The sequence below is a fragment of the Salvelinus fontinalis genome, chromosome 42, assembly GCF_029448725.1.
Source record: "Salvelinus fontinalis isolate EN_2023a chromosome 42, ASM2944872v1, whole genome shotgun sequence".
Taxonomy (NCBI): domain Eukaryota; kingdom Metazoa; phylum Chordata; class Actinopteri; order Salmoniformes; family Salmonidae; genus Salvelinus; species Salvelinus fontinalis.
Genome location: NC_074706.1, coordinates 2,145,278 through 2,167,308, shown reverse-complemented (window position 1 = coordinate 2,167,308; position 22,031 = coordinate 2,145,278). Strand labels below are relative to the sequence as shown.

The 22,031-nt window shown below is 44.8% G+C and overlaps 1 protein-coding gene across 1 annotated transcript; it reads left to right on the top strand.

Moving 5' to 3' along the window:
* Positions 1 to 1,887: 1,887 nt before the first annotated feature.
* LOC129841573 (E3 ubiquitin-protein ligase TRIM38-like) lies at positions 1,888 to 22,001 on the top strand. Its single transcript, XM_055909911.1, has 16 exons — positions 1,888 to 2,056; positions 7,170 to 7,529; positions 8,142 to 8,725; positions 9,031 to 9,126; positions 9,965 to 10,120; positions 10,500 to 10,577; positions 10,786 to 10,924; positions 13,875 to 13,925; positions 14,032 to 14,082; positions 14,194 to 14,238; positions 14,344 to 14,388; positions 14,490 to 14,540; positions 19,201 to 19,254; positions 19,372 to 19,398; positions 19,640 to 19,815; positions 20,068 to 22,001. Exons 2-16 carry the CDS (start codon positions 7,394 to 7,396, stop codon positions 20,440 to 20,442), a joined length of 2,064 nt encoding a protein of 687 aa, XP_055765886.1. The 5' UTR covers positions 1,888 to 2,056; positions 7,170 to 7,393; the 3' UTR covers positions 20,443 to 22,001.
* Positions 22,002 to 22,031: the final 30 nt, after the last annotated feature.

The following is a 22,031-nucleotide window of genomic DNA, read 5'->3' as shown; positions in this document are numbered from 1 at the left end:
ACACACCCGTGAGACATGCTGTAGGCCTACTTGCTGTGTCAACCAGGTTTCTTACGTAGACAATGTGTATGAATAAAACCACTAATGTTGCCGTATTCCACATTAAAACAAATCCAGCCTACTTTCAAATAAACACTTGAAATTGTCAGTCAACGTCAGTTGATCTGCTGCACCACATTCACGCACAACGCACGTCACTCACGTCACTCACATCACTCACATCACTCACGTCACTCACGTCACTCACATCACTCACATCACTCACGTCACTCACGTCACTCACATCACTCACATCACTCACATCACTCACGTCACTCACGTCACTCACATCACTCACATCACTCACGTCACTCACGTCACTCACATCACTCACATCACTCACATCACTCACGTCACTCACGTCACTCACATCACTCACATCACTCACAGCTGCTGAGCTAACAATCCTCTCCTTCTAACTGTGTCTGTATGGTGTCTGTATGGTGTCTGTATGGTGTCTGTATGGTATGGTGTCTGTATGGTGTCTGTATGGTGTATGTGTGGTGTCTGTATGGTGTCTGTATGGTGTCTGTGTGGTGTCTGTATGGTGTCTGTATGGTGTCTGTATGGTGTCTGTGTGGTGTCTGTGTGGTGTCTGTATGGTGTATGTATGGTGTCTGTATGGTGTCTGTATGGTGTCTGTGTGGTGTCTGTGTGGTGTCTGTGTGGTGTCTGTATGGTGTCTGTGTGGCTACTAGAATTCTTCAAAGACTTACAAATCATTAACTCTTTATTTACACACTCAAGGAATAGTTTACAGTTACAGCACTTAGACTTTATGTTTAATAGCATAACCTTGAGGCGGATCTTGAAGGGGACTTGAATAGGAGAACCAGTAAGACGGGTGATAAGATCTGTCTCCCTACATGTAAGTATTACCTCAATTACCTCGACTAACCTGTGCCCCCGCACATTGACTCTGAACCGGTACCCCCTGTATATAGCCCCTCTATTGTTATTTACTAATGCTCTTTAATTATTTGTTTTTCTTATCTCTTACTTTTTGGGGGGAATTTTCTTAAAACTGCATTGTTGGTTAAGGGCTCATAAGTAAGCATTTCACTGTAAGGTCTCCTGTTGTATTCCACGCATGTGACAAATACAATTTGATTTGATTACATTTTTGAAGCTCTGTGTACTTTTCCTCCAAGACAGGACACCGTTGTAGTTGAATGTGCTCGGAACCACAAAAGCCTTACCTCTCGTGATAACATTTAACAGGTGTGGCCTGTGTCTCGCGTGCCTAATGATATGTTATTAGACTACACCGCCCGCCACTCTCTCACTCAAGAGTAAACACATGTAATACGGTTGTGTGCGTCAAAGGGCCTCCATCTCTGGGGAAATGCTACCTCAGTTATGGGAGTTTAGGCGAGAGAGTAAAGAGAGGTACTGCTTGAACATTGCCATGAGTTAATCCTTACAAATCCTTTAAAGGATGTCAGACAGGTGTGGAAAAAGAGAGAGAGAGAGGCAGAGAGAGAGAGAGAGGCAGAGAGAGAGAGGCAGAGAGAGAGAAAGGCAGAGAGAGAGGCAGAGAGAGAGAGAGAGGCAGAGAGAGAGAGCGAGGCAGAGAGAGAGAGAGAGAGAGGCAGAGAGAGAGAGAGAGGCAGAGAGAGACAGAGGCAGAGAGAGAGAGAGGCAGAGAGAGAGAGGCAGAGAGAGAGAGAGCAAGAGAGAGAGAGGCAGAGAGAGGGAGCAAGAGAGGGAGAGAGAGAGAGAGAGGGAGAATTACATGCATACCTGAACCTGGTTGGCACACCTGTCTGGCTGGTTGGATTGGCTGAGGGAGGGAGGGAGGAACCAACTGTAAAGTCTGCAGTTACTCCATCATGATGACAACAACCTCAGTCTAACTCTGGATACCTGTTGAGAGCAGTGAGGAAAAGACAGAAAGTGAGAAAAGGGAAAAAGTGTGTAACAAGGAACATCTATAGAGAGATAGAGGAGGGAAAGACTGACAGAAGACAGAACACTGGACATTATCCACTTGGAAGTCTCAAGGACCACAGAACAGGTACTAGGTCCATCTCAAAATGATAAAGTCCTAGCTAATAAGCAAGTGTTTTGCATATATTTTCATGTGGGCCAGTGCATTGTGTGTGTGTGTGTTTCTCCAATACTAGCCTATTGTACACCTGTCACATGATGGATCACGAGTGGGTTTGCCAGTGGTGCTTAGTTTGCAGAATTGCTACACTTCATCAGACTTGGTATGATAATATTATATTGGAGCTAGCTCATTTCCATTCTCTAAATATACACCAGGAGGAGCCATGTGAATCTGTGAAGAAAGCCTAAGCATATGTAAATGTGTGGAAAGTCTCAGGTGGAGACCCGAACTAAGTCCTGATAAATGTAGAAATACTGAGACTAGAAAGGCTTAGCTACTTTGCATGTGTCTCCTTCAATATCTAACTACATTAGGCCTCAACATAGATGTCACTTAAATATCTAGCTAACAATAGCTAGCAGTAGAGTAGACTCAAAAACACGGACTATTTCCCTAGTACTATTCCTCAGTAGGCCTAGCTCCTTCTAGCCAGCTAGCTACTTCTCCCGTAGGTAGCTAACTACAGTATATAGGCAGGGCTCCGAAATGAAGCGTGTCCTGTTGTCCCGGTGATGATAAAATGTCTGGAATGTCTGGGAAGATTCTAACAGACTCTGGGACAGTTCTGGGAGGATAGATCCAAATTCATACAACTACTGTACATACAAAACGCGTCATAATAATACGCTGTTAAAGCTGATGCAAGAGATTAGAACGTTTAGCTTAAAATGTTGATAAGCTGTTACTTCTGCACATTTTAAGCGCAGCGATGCGCACTCAGCAGGAGGTTTGTGCCAATGTTCCAAAATGCAGTTCATGGGAACACACCGTTCTAAAGAGCTACATTCAGGCTACACAAAATAGATGTACATTGACCCACTGTTGACCTTTTTACAGGCCATTTTTTAATTTGAATTTCTGGCTCAGACCCATTTATCTATTTCAGTAGTAGGCTACTCTTATTAGCAAATGAAATTACTGTGAATGACCTAGGTTCTCGAGTAGTCCCATGTTGGCATATCAAACGTTAAACAAAATATGTAGACTATTTTAATTTGGGATGGTTCATCTTAATTTTGGGGCGATTTAAATTGCACTTCGGAATGATTCTGGGATGGTGATAAAAACAGTTAGTCTCATTGGCCAGAAAAGTGAAGTCAACCGATTTACTTCAATACTGACTGTCTAATTATAATAGGCTAGTAGTGATTGATTACTAGTAGAATAACACTGTCTTGATATACTGGACTCTTGATGGACTCTCCTCTCTCTCTTTACATTTCAATCTTGCAGCCTGCAGCCACACACTAATAGATGTTTATACTCCCGTTGGAAATACAATTATTTTAGAGCAAAGTGACTTCTATATGTGACCATGTCACAATATTGTTTTCTGAAGAAAAAAATGTCCGTCTTAACCATTCACTGTCAATCACTTCTTTAGTTCAGATTAATCATTTGGTGTGATGAACCAATAACAAAGGGAGAAATGCAGAGAACAAGGTAAATACATCTTAGCTGTTGTAGACTATTTAGATTGTCATTAAGGAGAGATGTCTATTGCAAAAATATGTCAAATCCACTCTTGCTGCGAAAAAAAAGGACTTCCGACTTCAGTGCTTTCAAATGAGTTCCGACATTGAGCGCGGGCTCCTGTGGTCGGATAAAAGCAAATAATAATAAATAAAAAATAACGTAATTTTTATTTTAAAAGATTTGCCTCTTGGGCCCCCTATAGTCTCGGTCCTAGGTCCTGACTCACAATTGATCAGTCACATTAATTTATTATGCAGTTTATTTGAATGTTAATAATCAGTTTCCCAATCAAGGCAGGGCCAGCCACATACCTCTTCTCCTCCCCCATCTGATGATTAGCAGAGCAGCAGCAGGCTGTCTACACTCATTGAGAGCGGGCTCCTGAGTCTTCCTGTGGTTGGCGGTTGCGGTAAAAAATATAAAATTTATACCACATACAGTATACTGTACATTTAATATATAACCCTTAAACTCAACTCTGGATCTCAAAGCCAGTTCCACTGCATTTGTTCATTGTTCCCATCTAATCAGGGACTGATTGTGGCTGGATCCGGCGCCGACAGAGATGGCCGCCTCGCTTCGCGTTCTTAGGAAACTATGCAGTATTTCATTTTTTTATATATTATTTCTTACACTGTTACCCCAGGAAATACATACAGCCGGGAGGAACTATTGGATATAAGAGCAACGCCAACTTACCTACATTACGACCAGGAATACAACTTTCCCGAAGCGGATCCTCTGTTTGGTCCACAACCCAGGACAATGGGCCACAGAAGGGGCAGACGGAGCGGTCTTCTGGTCAGGCTCCGTAGACAGGCACATCGCCCACCACTCCCGAGCATACTACTCGCCAATGTCCAGTCTCTTGACAACAAGGTAGACGAAATCCGAGCAAGGGTTGCCTTCCAGAGAGACATCAGAGATTGTAACATTCTCTGTTTCACGGAAACATGGCTCACTCGGGATACGTTATCAGAGTCGGTACAGCCACCTGGTTTCTTCATGTAGCACGCCGACAGAAACAAATATCTCTCTGGTAAGAAGAAGGGCGGAGGTGTATGCCTTATGATTAACGAGTCGTGGTGCGATCATAACAACATACAGGAACTCAAGTCATTTTGTTCACCTTACCTAGAATTCCTTACAATCAAATGCCAACCGCATTATCTACCAAGAGAATTGTCTTCGATTATAATCACAGTCATGTATATCCACCCAAGCAGACACCTCGACGGCCCTGAAAGAACTTAATTGGACTCTATGTAAACTGGAAACCACATATCCTGAGGTTGCATTTACTGTAGCTGGGGATTTTAACAAGGCTAATCTGAAAACAAGGCTCCCTAAATTTGATCAGCATATTGAATGCGCGACCAGGGCAGGATCATTGTTATTCTAACTTCCGCGACGCAAACAGAGCTCTCCCTCGCCCTCCTTTCGGAAAATCTGACCACGACTCCATTTTGTTGCTCCCAGCCTATAGACAGAAACTAAAACAGGAAACGCCCGTGCTCAGGTCTGTTCAATGCTGGTCCGACCAATCTGATTCCACGCTTCAACATTGCTTTGATCACATGGACTGGGATATGTTCCGGATAGCGTTGGACAATAACATTGATGTATACACTGATTCGGTGAGCGAGTTTATTAGCAAGTGCATCGGTGATGTTGTACCCACAGCGACTATTAAAACCTTCCCCAACCAGAAACCGTGAATTGATGGCAGCATTCGCACAAAACTGAAAGTGCAAACCACTGCTTTTAATCAGGGCAAGGCGACCAAAAACATGACCAAATACAAACAGTGTAGCTATTCCCTCCACAAGGCAGTCAAAGAAGCTAAGCGTCAGTATAGAGACAAAGTAGAGTCACAATTCAACGGCTCAGAGACGAGAGGTATGTGGCAGGGTCTACAGTCAATCACGGACTACAAAAAGAAAACCAGCCCCGTCGCGGACCCCGATGTCTTGCTCCCAGACAAACTTAACAACTTCTTTGCTCGCTTTGAGGACAATACAGTGCCACCGACACGGCCCGCTACCAAAACCTGCGGGCTCTCCTTCACCGCAGCCAACGTGAGTAAAACATTTAAACGTGTTAACTCTCACAAGGCTGCCAGACCAGACAGCATCCCTAGCCGCGTCCTCAGAGCATGCGCAGACCAGCTGGCTGGTGTGTTTACGGACATATTAAATCAATCCTTATCCAAATTTGCTGTTCCCACATGCTTCAAGAGGGCCACCATTGTTTCTGTTCCCAAGAAAGCTAAGGTAACTGAGCTAAACCACTATTGCCCCGTAGCACTCACTCCTGTCATCATGAAGTGCTTTGAAAGATTAGTCAAGGATTATATGTGTGTGTGTGTGTGTGTATGTGTGTGTGTATGTGTGTGTGTGTTTGTGTGCGTGCATATGGATAATTTACATGTGGCCACCCTAGTATGGCTACTGACGTCAACCATAAACAAATGAAAGATAATTATAAGTACTAAGGCCATGGCATATCCTGGGTGGTCATGACTTAGGCTGGGTGGCCATGACATAGCCTGGGTGGTGGTGACATAGCCTGGGCGGTGGTGACATAAGCTGGGTGGTCATGACATAGCCTGGGTGGTTTTGACATAGCATGTGTGGTAATGACATAGTCTAGGTAGTGATTTGTGAAAGTAACATTGTGTGAGCCCCAAATAGCAGTTTAGGTTACAGAGTGCAAACGAGTAAGTAAGAATTACTAGCAGTCTTATTTGGTGTTTTAAACATATTTCCTAATTATATGTTTAAAGATGTTTCCTGTCAGGCACAGCCTGTGGCCCAACAACAGCCTGAAAGCCTATTGGTCCTTGCTTTCTCCAACCAGACCAGGTTGTTTTTACCATATTGCAATAGGCTACAGTATCAGCGCTGGTTGAGATCGCCTCTGTGCTGCCGGTCCTACTTCATTCCACCCCCTGTCTGATCTGACAGATGCAGGCCTACTGTGTGCAACTAGGGTAAACATCATTCAAGGTGCACAGACCACATTCTTCTACATTATCTCACAGACAGCCATGCTTGACTGAGACAAATGTTCCTCTGTGGAGGACACAGTGTGTGTGTGTGTGTGTGTGTGTGTGTGTGTGTGTGTGTGTGTGTGTGTGTGTGTGTGTGTGTGTGTGTGTGTGTGTGTGTGTGTGTGTGTGTGTGTGTGTGTGTGTGTGTGTGTGTGTGTGTGTGTGTGTGTGTGTGTGTGTGTGTGTGTGTGTGTGTGTGTGTGTGTGTGTGTGTGTGTGTGCTTGCATGTGTGTGTGTGTGTGTGTGATGTAATACAGTGCTGACAGACATTACCTAAACTAAAGGGACATTTACACACACTCTCAATCCAGCTAATACCTGGGAGCTCCTGTCCCCTAGCTGCAGAGATCCAGATACGTAAGTAGCCCTACCAGCCAGCCCTAACGTCTCACCAGCTCCAGCCCCAGCCAGGCTCCCTCTGGGCTGGGCAGATTCCTCTCAACAAACGTTTTAATGACACCTAACTCTTGTGTTCTGTTGCCCCCTAGCTGCAGAGCTCCAGACCAGTAGCCCTACCATCTCCCCAGCAGAGGTCCAGACCAGTAGCCCTACCAGCCAGCCCTACCGTCTCCCCAGCAGAGGTCCAGACCAGTAGCCCTACCAGCCAGCCCTACTGTCTCCCCAGCAGAGGTCCAGACCAGTAGCCCTACCAGCCAGCCCTACCGTCTCCCCAGCAGAGGTCCAGACCACTAGCTCTACCATTTTCCCCAGCATGGCTTTCTCCGGGCCGGGATTCCTCTCTGAGGATCAGTTCATCTGTTCTATCTGCCTGGATGTGTTCACCAACCCAGTCTCCACACCCTGTGGTCACAGCTACTGTCTGGACTGCATCTCCACCTACTGGGATGGTTTGTATTGTGGCTTTGTATATACTGTAGACTACCTGAAATATACATGTTTACATAGGCCTATATACCGTATATTACCTGAAACATAAATCTACATACGCCTATATACTGTACACTACCTGAAATATAAATCTTTACATAGGCCTATATACTGTAGACTACCTGAAATATAAATGTTTACATAGGCCTATATACTGTATATTACCTGAAATATACATGTTTACATAGGCCTATATACTGTAACCTACCTGAAATATAAATGTACATTTGTTTGTATGTTTACATAGGCCTATATACTGTATATTACCTGAAACATAAATGTACATAGACCTATATACTGTATATTGCCTGAAACATAAATCTACATAGGCCTATAGACCCTACACAACTTGAAATATAAATGTACATAGGCCTATATACTGTACACTACCTGAAATATAAATGTAGGTTTGTTTGTATGTGTACATGGGCCCAATACATGCAACAACTTACATCCATGCGACCTTATTGGTTGTTTTCTATTAGTAGGCCTATTTCATCACATCCCCATTCAGAGATCAATTGTATTCCGCCATGTGAATTAATGAAATGAAGTGTAACTTGTTGTTGAAGGAGGAGGAGGGAAGACGTGTGTGTGCCCGCTGTGTAAGGAGAGCTTCAGGAAGAGGCCGGACCTTCACATCAACCGCACCCTGAAGGAGATCACCGAGCAGTTTAAGAAGATGGCGGACGGATTGGACTGGGGGGCCATGGTGATTGAAGGAGGGATTGAGAGTCAAGGTTGGGGTGGCGGTGGAAATGAGGGGGTGTCATACGGGGTTGAGCGTCCTCCGGTCCCTCCAAGACCCCCAGGGATGGGTGTGATGCCTGGGGATTTGTTGTTGGAGATGAAGACCAGGTTCCAACGACCTTCGAAATCCAGAACCCCTCCGCCCGTCCTCCACCCCCACCCGCCCACACCCTTCTCCTCCAACACCACCACCCTCTCGCCCCCCGCCCCTCCTGTTGCCCCACGCAGATACACCCTGAGCGGGCCGGCTGATTCCTCTGGCGACGCGCCTCTCTGTCCCGAACACCAGAGGGGGCTGGAGTTCTTCTGCCGGACGGACCAGACGTGTGGGTGTGCCGTGTGCATGGAGGGAGAGCACCATGGACACCAGGTTATACCAGCCAAGAGAGAGTGGCTCATTAAGAAGGTAGGGAGAGGGACAGCGGTGGAGGAGCACGTGTGTGAACTAATTCTGATGGAGATGTAGGATACTTCAATTGCAATGCTACTACTGTAGATTTGATTACATTCATGAAGTGATATGAAAACATACTGTATTAACCAAAGCTATATAGTCAGTTTAATCAACTCTACACAAAAGAGCCTGGGTGTTTGAAACATTTTTCAAATTGTATTAATCACATGCTTCGAGGTAGAGGTAGATATGTACATACTAGGAATAAGGAATAAGTACATTGCAGTATGTTGACTCTGGTCTGTTTCTGTATGCAGTCTCAGTTGGAAATCACAGAGGCGGAGCTGAGGGACATGATCACACAGAGAGAAAAGAAGGTGGAGGACATCAGGACATCACTGGAGGACATACAGGTGGGTGTCTGGAACACACACACACAGACACACACACACACACACACAGTACACACACACAGTACACACACACACAGTACACACACACACACAGTACACACACACAGAACACACACACACACACAGTACACACACACAGAACACACACACAGACACAGAACACACACACAGTCACAGTACACACACACAAAACACACAAAACACACAGTACACACCCACCCAGCACACACACAGTACACACACACAGAACACAGTACACTGAACACAGTACACAGAACACAGACACAGTACACACATACAGAACACACGTACAGGCACAGTACACACACACAGAACACACACACAGTACACACAAAGAGACACAGTACACAGTACACACATACAGAACACACATACAGACACAGAACACACACACAGACACAGTACACACAAAGAGACACAGTACACAGTACACACATACAGAACACACATACAGACACAGTACACACACACAGACACAGAACACACACAGACACAGCACACTGTACACACAGAACACACAAACAGACACAGTACACACATACAGAACACACACACACAGACACAGTACACAAACACACAGACACAGTACACAGAACACACACACAGACACAGTACACACACAGAGAACACAGACACCGTACACACACACAGAACACACACACACACATAACACACACACAGACGTAGTACACACACACACAGAGCGTACTGTGCGTATAATTCTCTCTCTCTCTCTCCCTCCCTCTCTCCCTCCCTCCCTCCCCTCTTTGTCTTTCCTTCCTCTCTCCCTGCCCTCTCTCTCCCCCTCTCTCCCCAGGCGTGTGCGGAGCATGAGACAGCGGGCAGCATGCATGTGTTCTCTGCCCTGGTGAGCTCTGTGGAGAGGAGCCAGGCAGAGCTGTTGGAGGTGATAGAGATGTCACAGCGGGCTGCACAGCACCGAGGACAGACCCTCATCAGAGACCTAGAGCAGGTCTCTTTTTATTCATTCATTTTATTTTACTGAATGGTTTATTTCAGAGAGAATGGTTTATTTCATCAAGAGGACAATAATATCAATAGCAGCGAAAGCAGTTATTTTATACAATGTACAATCCAAGAACTAGACATCGACACAATCTTATTAAAACTTAAATCTCACGAAATGTGATGCATTGTACTAGATCTGGCTAAACAGCTAATTTACATCTTCAGTAGGTGATCAATAAAATAAATTAATGCTGCTATCTCTTTTTCTACTGATATTGGTGATTGTTGTCTTTGTCACTGTGTTGCTGCAATGGTTGACAAACCAATTTCCCTCTGGGATTATTAATAATAAAGTATTTATTCTCTTTTCTTTCCTATCATAGGAGATCTCTGAGCTGAGGAAGAGAAGCGCCACCCTCACCCAGCTAGCCCAGTCTGACGACTACGTACTTTTCTTTAAGGTTAGAGACTCTTTCTGTTCATCACATCTTTTTTTCTTTATTGATCCTTTTCAACAATTTCTACCTTCTTTTAAACCATTTTTTCCTTCGGTTATCTTAGTTACAGGGTAAGAGGTACTTTTCCTTTCATTCTCTTCATTTAAAATGATCTTCCTACTTGTTTTTTCTAATTAATGTATTCCTCCATTCTCTTTATTCCTCTTCTCAGACATTCTCCACCCCGCCTCAGACCAGGGATTGGTCGGATGCTGTTGTGACCTCTGACCTCACCTCAGGGGCGGTGCTTCTGACTGTCAATCAAATGGTGGAGCGGTTTCGGGAGGACCTCAAGAGACTGCCGGAGATCTGTGAGTTATGGCTGACCGTTGTAGAACTCCTATACATTCTATCTATGAGTACTATCAGTTTCCCAGTGGCCAAAACTGGTTGAAATTACATCAAGATTTCACCACTTTTGCTCGCTGGGTTGTTGCACGTGACACACAGAGAATATCACCAATACTGTAGTGTTGAGACGGTCTAATTTTACTTTATGAGCACTACTAGGCTACAATACTGTAGTGTTGAGACGGTCTAACTTTAATATATGAACACGACTAGACTACAATACTGTAGTGTTGAGACGGTCTAACTCTACTTTATGAACACGACTAGACTACAATACTGTAGTGTTGAGACGGTCTAACTTTAATATATGAACACGACTAGACTACAATACTGTAGTGTTGAGACGGTCTAACTTTACTTTATGAACACGACTAGACTACAATACTGTAGTGTTGAGATGGTCTAACTTTACTTCATGAACACTACTAGGCTACAATACTGTGACTGTCTAACTTTACTTTACGAACACGACTAGACTACAATACTGTAGTGTTGAGACGGTCTAACTCTACTTTATGAACACGACTAGACTACAATACTGTAGTGTTGAGACGGTCTAACTCTACTTTATGAACACGACTAGACTACAATACTGTAGTGTTGAGATGGTCTAACTTTACTTTATGAGCACTACTAGACTACAATACTGTAGTGTTGAGACGGTCTAACTCTACTTTATGAACACGACTAGACTACAATACTGTAGTGTTGAGACGGTCTAACTCTACTTTATGAACACGACTAGACTACAATACTGTAGTGTTGAGACGGTCTAACTTTACTTTATGAGCACTACTAGGCTACAATACTGTAGTGTTGTGACTGTCTAACTTTACTTCATGAACACTACTAGGCTACAATACTGTGAATGTCTAACTTTACTTTATGAACACTACTAGGCTACAATACTGTGAATGTCTAACTTTACTTTATGAACACGACTAGACTACAATACTGTAGTGTTGAGATGGTCTAACTTTACTTTATGAGCACTACTAGGCTACAATACTGTAGTGTTGTGACTGTCTAACTTTACTTCATGAACACAACTAGGCTACAATACTGTGACTGTCTAACTTTACTTTACGAACACGACTAGACTACAATACTGTAGTGTTGAGACGGTCTAACTTTACTTCAAGAACACTACTACAATACTGTAGTGTTGAGACGGTCTAACTCTACTTTATGAACACGACTAGACTACAATACTGTAGTGTTGAGATGGTCTAACTTTACTTTATGAGCACTACTAGGCTACAATACGGTAGTGTTGTGACTGTCTAACTTTACTTCATGAACACTACTAGGCTACAATACTGTGAATGTCTAACTTTACTTTATGAACACTACTAGGCTACAATACTGTGAATGTCTAACTTTACTTTATGAACACTACTAGGCTACAATACTGTAGTGTTGAGACGGTCTAACTTTACTTTATGAACACGACTAGGCTACAATACTGTAGTGTTGTGACTGTCTAACTTTACTTCATGAGCACTACTAGGCTACAATACTGTAGTGTTGTGACTGTCTAACTTTACTTTATGAACACGACTAGGCTACAATACTGTGAATGTCTAACTTTACTTAATGAACACGACTAGACTACAATACTGTAGTGTTATGACTGTCTAACTTTACTTCATGAACACTACTAGGCTACAATACTGTGAATGTCTAACTTTACTTTATGAACACTACTAGGTTACAATACTGTGAATGTCTAACTTTACTTTATGAACACTACTAGACTACAATACTGTAGTGTTGTGACTGTCTAACTTTACTTCATGAGCACTACTAGGCTACAATACTGTAGTGTTGTGACTGTCTAACTTTACTTTATGAACACGACTAGGCTACAATACTGTGAATGTCTAACTTTACTTCATGAACACGACTAGACTACAATACTGTAGTGTTATGACTGTCTAACTTTACTTCATGAACACTACTAGGCTACAATACTGTGAATGTCTAACTTTACTTTATGAACACTACTAGGCTACAATACTGTAGTGTTGTGACTGTCTAACTTTACTTCATGAGCACTACTAGGCTACAATACTGTAGTGTTGTGACTGTCTAACTTTACTTTATGACCACTACTACAATACTGTAGTGTTGAGATGGTCTAACTTTACTTTATGAACACGACTAGGCTACAATACTGTAGTGTTGTGACGGTCTAATTTTACTTTATGAGCACTACTAGGCTACAATACTGTTGTGTTGAGACGGTCTAACTTTACTTTATGAACACGACTAGGCTACAATACTGTAGTGTTGAGACGGTCTAACTTTACTTTATGAACACTACTAGGCTACAATACAATATGTAGAGGATGATGTAGACCATCAATTCTCAACTGGTGGGTCGTGACCCAAATTTAGGTTGCACGCGGTTTTGAATGGGTTGTGTGTGTGTCAGTAAAATAAATAAAAAATGTAATAAATAAATACTCCAGTCTGAACTTAAACAATTTAAACCAGGTAGAAAGCGTGAATAAATGATAATGAACTTACTTTTTTTTTTTTATAATTTAATCTCCGAACAATTAGTCTTCAATCACAGTATTTTCAATATAAAGCTATTAGCAGCAATATTTTGGTTGATTTTGTTGTCTCAAACCAGTGAGTTTATTAACAATCTTCATCAACAATATGGGCAAAATGTATTTATTGACAATGAAAGAGGTGGGAATGTTGTTCCCTTGTCATATAATTGCTATATTTAAAATCAATACAGCATTAAAAATAGTTTTTCAGATTATATTTTGCCGATTATTTTTCCCAATGCAAATATTATGTCGTGACTGAGACAACCTGGTTAATTTTGGGTCCCAAGGCAAAACCAGTTGAGAACCTATAGACCCATACACTGCATTGTCTTTTGTTGGCCAGGTCTGCGTCCTCAACCTCAAACAGAACAATCCGTGGGGAGATATATTCCAAGTAAGGTTTACACGCTCAAATTACCATCCCATCTGTATCTTTTAATTTTAATTATGATCTAATATGTGTCTGATATTGATTAATGCATTCTCTTATGTTTGGCCAGGGTTGCGTCCTCAACCTCAACCAGACCAATCTGTGGGAAGATGTAGTCCAAGTATGATTTTCATTCATGCCTGTGTCACACTCAAAGTCCCAGCTCCTCCCATTCTGTGTGTCTAATAATCTATACGGTATTGACTTGATGTATTCTCTTTTGTTTGGCCAGGTTTGCTTTCTCAACCAAACCATGCTGTAGGAAGAAATAGTCCAAGTAAGTCCAAGATAACATTCACGTCTCTGTCACACTCACAGACCCAACATATGTCTAATAATTCATACAGTAATTGATTTCCTGTATTCTATTTTGTTTGGCCAGATTTACCTTCTCAAGCAGACCAGTCCCTGGGAAGAAGTAGTCCAAGTAAGAGTTTAATTAATTCACAGCTGCTTCTGTCACACTCATCCCTTCCATTTGTTTCTAATAATAATACTGTATTTAATTACATGATATTGTTTTGCCAGGTTTGCGTTCTCCACCTCCACCAGAACACTCTGTAGGAAGAGATAGTCCAGGTTTGGATTCATTCATGTTTCTGTCACATGCACAGGCCCATTCCATACGTGTCAGTTACCAATGATACATACAGTGTCTAATTAAGTGATAATGATCGAGAAGGCGGTGTTTGAAGGATAAATTGGCACAGGTGTTGTTAGGCCCGAGACGAATATATCCTCCAAACACCGGCTTCGAGGGCATTGCCACTTTTATACAACGGGTTACCAACATATTCATATAATGATTGACATATTTTCATTAAAAACGTTAACTTGATTAATTTATTCAAACTATTTCATCCTACCACAAGATATAGGTCGACACAGATCTAGGTTTGCTACCCAAGCCGGCAGGTCGTTCATTCTATTGGTTCGGTTGCCAGAGACGCGACCCAGTCGTTCAGTTCTGCATCTATGAATGCGATCCAGTCGTTCGTTCTAAATGTTCCATTGCCATACTGGCTGGAATCTTCTTATCCCTTGCTTAATAGCTAGCCAACTACGGCTAACTTACAGTCACGTCAAACACTGCAGCCAGAATATTAACAGTAGGTGTATTACCATTTGTTTAAGCTGTTTTCTAGTGAAATTTATTTGGATACATCCACAACAACGAGCTAATGAGGCGCGATATCGCCTGGCATGGAACATTTTCTATCTCATCAGAACACTGTTGTTCAGAGGAGCCAACAACACAGATAACACAATCACTTCAAACTGAAGCTGGAAAGACTGCAAACTAGCTGCACTTTGTCTCATGTTACTTTGTTCAATTGACATTTCTTGCTATACTGTAAACCCAATGCCAGCTGATTCATGATTTCAACTGGCTGAGAAACACTCATCCCGACTCCCGACACGTTCATTACTATTGTTACGATAATCCTCCTCCTCTTCATCAGAAGAGGAGGAGCAGGGATTGAACCAAGGTGCAGCGCGTTGAAATGACATGATGAATTTATTTAACAAGACAAAACGAACTATACTTGAAAATGATACAAAATAACAAAACGAAAGTAGACAGACCTGAACGACGAACTTACATACAACGTGAAGAACGAAATGAACAGGAACAGACTACATGAAATGAACAAACCGTAAACAGTCCCGTATGGTGCAAACATTGACACAGACACAGGAGACAACCACCCACAAACAAACAGTGAGAAATGCCCTACCTAAATATGACTCTTAATTAGAGACAAACGCAAACCACCTGCCTCTAATCAAGAGCCATACCAGGCAAACCAAAACCAACATAGAAACAGATAACATAGAATGCCCACCCAACCTCACGTCCTGACCAACTAACACACAAAAACTAACATAAATAGGTCAGGAACGTGACAGTACCCCCCCCCCACAAGGTGCGAACTCCGGGCGCACCAGCACAAAGTCCAGGGGAGGGTCCGGGTGGGCATCTAACCACGGTGGTGGCTCAGGCTCCGGGCGCGGTTCCCACCCCACCATAATCCATCCTAACTTCCTCCCACAAAGAATGTCCACCCTCTTTTTTCCCCCCACACAATTCTCTTAATAATATATTTAATAAGGATAACACCAGGACAGAGAGATAAATCAAGATAGAGGGATAGATAAGACTATAGAGATAGATGAAGATAGAGAGGGAGATTAGGATAGAGGGGCAACTCCGGACTGAAAGGCAGCTCCGGACAGAGAGACAGCTCTGGACTGATGGGCAGTTCTGGGTATCCAGCCTTTTCAGGCTGAAGGGCAGCTCATGGCTGACTGACGACTCTCGATGCTCATGGCTGGCTGACGGCTCTCGACGCTCATGGCAGGCTGACGGCTCTCGACGCTCATGGCAGGCTGACGGCTCTCGACGCTCATGGCAGGCTGACGGCTCTCGACGCTCATGGCAGGCTGACGGCTCTCGACGCTCATGGCAGGCTGACGGCTCTCGACGCTCATGGCAGGCTGACGGCTCACGACGCTCATGGCAGGCTGACGGCTCTGGCTGCTCATGGCTCTCTGACGGCTCTGGCTGCTCATGGCTCACTGACGGCTCTGGCTGCTCATGGCAGGCTGACGGCTCTGGCTGCTCATGGCTCTTTGACGGCTCTGGCTGCTCATGGCTCGCTGGCGGCTCTGGCAGATCCTGTCTGGTTGGCGGCTCTGGCAGATCCTGTCTGGTTGGCGGCTCTGGCAGATCCTGTCTGGTTGGCGGCTCTGGCAGATCCTGTCTGGTTGGCGGCTCTGGCAGATCCTGTCTGGTTGGCGGCTCTGGCAGATCCTGTCTGGTTGGCGGCTCTGGCAGATCCTGTCTGGCTGACGGCTCTAGCGGCTCCTGTCTGGCTGATGGCTCTAGCGGCTCCTGTCTGGCTGACGGCTCTGTAGGCTCATGGCAGACGGGCGGCTTTGCAGGCTCATGGCAGACGGGCGGCTTTGCAGGCTCCTGGCAGACGGATGGCTCAGATGGCGCTGGGGAGACGGATGGCTCAGATGGCGCTGAGGAGACAGATGGCTCAGATGGCGCTGGGGAGACAGATGGCTCAGATGGCGCTGGGGAGACGGATGGCTCAGATGGCGCTGGGGAGACGGATGGCTCAGATGGCGCTGGGGAGACGGATGGCTCAGATGGCGCTGGGGAGACGGATGGCTCAGATGGCGCTGGGGAGACGGATGGCTCTGGCCGGATATGGCGCACTGTAGACCTGGTGCGTGGTGCCGGAACTGGAGGCACCGTGCTAATGATAAGCACCTTCCTACTAGTGCGGGGAGCAGGGACAGGGCACACTGTATTCTCAAAGCCTACTCTATCCCTGATGCGTGGTACCGGCACTGGTGACACCGGGCTGAGGACAAGCACATCAGGATTAGTAGGGGGAGAAGATACAGTGGGTTCAGGGCTCTGGAGACGCACTGGTAGCTTAGTGCGTGGGACCGGAACTGGAGGCACCGGGCTAGATACACGCACTACAGGGAGAGTGCGTGGAGGAGGAACAGGGCTCAGGATACGCACTGGTAGCCTAGTGCGTAGTGTATACACTGTAGGTACTAGGCTGGGGCGGGGAGGTGGTGCCGGAAATACCGGACCGTGGAGGCGTACTGGCTCTCTTGAGCATTGAGCCTGCCCGACCTTACCTGGTTGAATGCTCCCGGTTGCCCAACCAGTGCGGGGAGGTGGAATAACCCGCACCGGCCTATGTAGGCGAACCGGAGAAACCATGCGTAAGGCCGGTGCCATGTATGCCGGCCCGAGGAGACGCACTGGTGACCAGATGCGTTGAGCCGGCCTCATGACACCTGGCTCAATACCCAATCTAGCCCTCCCAGTGCGGGGAGGTGGAATAACCCGCACCGGGCTATGCACTCGTACAGGAGACACCGTGCGCTCTACTGCGTAACACGGCGCCTGCCCGTACTCCCGCTCTCCACGGTGAGCCTGGGAAGTGGGCGCAGGTCTCCTACCTGCCCTTGGCCCACTACCCTTTAGCCCCCCCCCAAGAAATTTTTGGGAGTTACTCACGGGCTTTTTCGGCTTCCGTGCCAGACGCGTTCCCTCATAGCTCCGGTTCCTCTCTCCGGTAGCCTCCGCTCTCCTCAGTGCCTCCAGCTGTTCCCATGGGAGGCGATCTCTACCAGCTAGGATCTCCTCCCATGTGTAGACACCCTTTCCATCCAGAACATCGTCCCAAGTCCACGAGTCCTGATTATTTGGTCGCTGCTCGTAGTCACACTGCTTGGTTCTGGACATTTGGTGGGTGGTTCTGTTACGATAATCCTCCTCCTCTTCATCAGAAGAGGAGGAGCAGGGATTGAACCAAGGTGCAGCGCGTTGAAATGACATGATGAATTTATTTAACAAGACAAAACGAACTATACTTGAAAATGATACAAAATAACAAAACGAAAGTAGACAGACCTGAACGACGAACTTACATACAACGTGAAGAACGAAATGAACAGGAACAGACTACATGAAATGAACAAACCGTAAACAGTCCCGTATGGTGCAAACATTGACACAGACACAGGAGACAACCACCCACAAACAAACAGTGAGAAATGCCCTACCTAAATATGACTCTTAATTAGAGACAAACGCAAACCACCTGCCTCTAATCAAGAGCCATACCAGGCAAACCAAAACCAACATAGAAACAGATAACATAGAATGCCCACCCAACCTCACGTCCTGACCAACTAACACACAAAAACTAACATAAATAGGTCAGGAACGTGACAACTATGGAACAGCTGGAGATTTGAATATTGAAACAATGTTGTAAATGTCGGAGAGACAGACAGTAAGGTTTATACAAATCTCTGCTGTTGAAAACTAAATGTTAGTCTAAAAGAAATGTGAGATAATGTCTAGATGCTTTTTATAGTGGAGATCAAGTTCATAACTTCCCTGCCTGGGCTGATTGACACAGTGGATTGGGCTGATTGACACAGTGGATTGGGCTGATTGACACAGTGGATTGGGCTGATGAGACAGTGGATTGGGCTGATTGACACAGTGGATTGGGCTGATTGAGACAGTGGATTGCTCAGTCAGATGGAACAGAGTAAATAATCATTTTAACGTGATAGATTTAGCCGGTGGTAACTTGTGGAATAGACACCGGCTGGAATGCAATTTTAACCAATCAACATTTAGGATTAGACCCACCTGTTGTTTAATTACATGTATTCTCTTTTGTTTGGCCAGATTGGCTTTCTCAGCCTCAACCAGACCAGTCAGTGGGAAGAAATCCAAAACCAAGTAAGGCTTTGATTCATTTATTAACTCAAAGTCCCAGTCATGTGATAATATATACAATATTTGATCAGGGGTTAGATGGTTTAACACCTCTCTCTCTCTCTCTCTCTTACGCTCCAGAGGTGAGGAGAGTGCAGGAATATGCAGGTATGTACTTCCTTCCTGTATCATGTTCTCTGTGTTCATGTGTCAAGCACATCATTGCTAGATATAGACACAAAACTGCTGATTGAACTCTTGATTGGTGATTGATGACTTTTCCTCCCTCTTTCTCTCTCTGCCTCTGTTCTCTCTTTCTCTCCCCCACTCATTTTCTCCCTCTTTATGTTTCTCTCTCTGCCCCCCCCCTCCCCTTCTACCTCACCCTCTCCCCTCTTCTCCCTCTCAGTGGATGTAACCCTGGACCCTCTCACCGCCCACCCCCGCCTGCTCATCTCTGACGACGGCAAGCAGGTGCGCTGCTGGGACCGCTACCAGCCCGTGCCGGACGGCCCCGAGCGCTTTGACCGTGTGGTCTGCGTCCTCGGGCGCCAGGCTTTCTCTTCGGGACGCCATTACTGGGAGGTGAGAACAGAAGCAGGGCTAGCTTCATTCCAACAGCCATCAGGCTGATGAAAGTGGATCATAATGGGGCCTGATAGATGGCGGGACTGTATGCCAGGGATTATGTGAATATAGATGTGCTCACTTTCCAGTGTTGTTGTATTGCATGATGTTGTATTGTAGTATATTGTAGTGTATTGATTATAGATTTTGGGTGATTTGTATTCTGAGCTCAATGTAAATGGACAATAAAGGTATCGCTTTGTATCGTAGGTGGAGGTTGGTGGGAAGACGGACTGGGACCTGGGCGTGGCAAGCCACTCCATCAACAGGAAAGGGAAGATCATAGTAAGCCCCGCCCACGGCTACTGGTTCCTGAGTCTCCGGGATAAGAACGACTACGCGTTCCGAACGGAACCGTCGACAGCGCTGGGCCTCAACCACAAACCCAACCGTATAGGGATCTACGTAGACTGTGATAAGGGACAGGTGTCGTTCTATAACATGGACGCTAAGATGCTCATCTATACATTCACCGACAGCTTCTCGGATGCCATTCATCCCTTCTTCAGCCCTTGCACCAATAAGTCTGGCAGGAACGAGGCGCCGCTCATCATTTGTCCTGTCTCGATGCCTCTGGTGGACTGAGATGGGTTTTAGTTGTTTTGTGCATTCCTAAAGGTAGCTTCCTGTCTGTCCTTGTTCAATGTTCTTCACTGAGCCAATAGGACAGGACTGGATAGGTCAAAGCAATATGGTGGAAGCTATAGCTGATGCGCCCAATATACCCAGATGTCTCATGTCAACATAGGGAAGTGAACAAGGCCAGAAGAGAGGGAACAATTTTCTGGAATGAAATACAGTCTCTTAGAACCATTCATAATGACCTCCTGTGTTCTATGGAGCTGACCAATGGATACTCTGGATACTGAGTCTGGATTGGACTGATCATTTTGACCAATACAACCGACTACAGTCCATCAGTCTGAGAATGAAGGATTTCACCATCTGTCCTTATCACACGATGGATTAATCTGTCTATATTGGGTCATATGTGTCTCACATGGCTCCCTATTCCCATTTAGTCTGCTTCTTTGACCAGAGCCCTATGGGCCCTATGTATTGCATTACTATAGGGAATAGTGTGTTATTTGGGACATAACCAAAGTCATACAAATAAAACGTATTCCTTGTATATTACAATCCAGTTTTTGAAGGATGTCCACAATAAACCAAATGTAAACTATGTGGACTGGGAGCCCCCGAGTAAGACCCAGAGACAAACACAAAGACAAAGAATCCTTTATGAGCCAGTCAATTTAGTCATCGTATTCTACACAGAGTGGACAAAACTTTAAGAACACCTGCTCTTTCCATGACACAGACTGACCAGGTGAATCCAGGTGAAAACTATGAGCCCTTACAGATGTTACTTGTTAAATCCACTTCAATCAGTGTAGATGAAGGGGAGGAGACAGGATAAATATGGATTTTTAAGCCTTGTGACAATTGAGACATGGATTGCGTATGTGTGCCATTCAGAGGGTGAATGGGCAAGACTAAAGATGTAAGTGGCTTTGAACAGGGTATGCTAGTAGGTTCCAGGCGCACCGGTTTGTGTCAAGAACTGCAACGCTGCTGTGTTTTTCATGCTCAACAGTTTCCTGTGTATATCAAGAATGGTCCACCACTCAATGAATGGTCTGCCAACTTGACACACCTGTGGGAAGAATTGTAGTCAACATGGGCTTGCATCCCTGCGGAACACTTTCAACACCTTGTAGAGTCCATGCCCCAACGAATTGAGGCTGTTCTGAGGGCAAAAGGGGGCTGTGCAACTCAATATTAGGAAGGTGTTCTTAATGTTTGGTACACTCAGTGTATGTACTGTATATAACTAACACCATCTAAAAAGAAGTCCCCTTGGTTGTGTTGGCCATCACTAATGCAGAGTTACTAATCTTAAACAGAGAGCACAATGATCACTGACTTCTGTCCAGATTGTGTAAATGGACATTAAACATACATCTATAATTACAATTTATGGAATGTGGGGATCGAACCTACCATACTGGATAGCCTGGGGTGAATGAGACAGAATACTTGTTGGAAAACTATATTAGTGACAGAATATATTTGAATCATGTTGTAATAGGAGTTCAATTTTAGGCTAATCTAATAAATCATTGCATGAATTTTTCTAAAATAGCCCTGACCTTGAGTTGTCCATCTTGTTG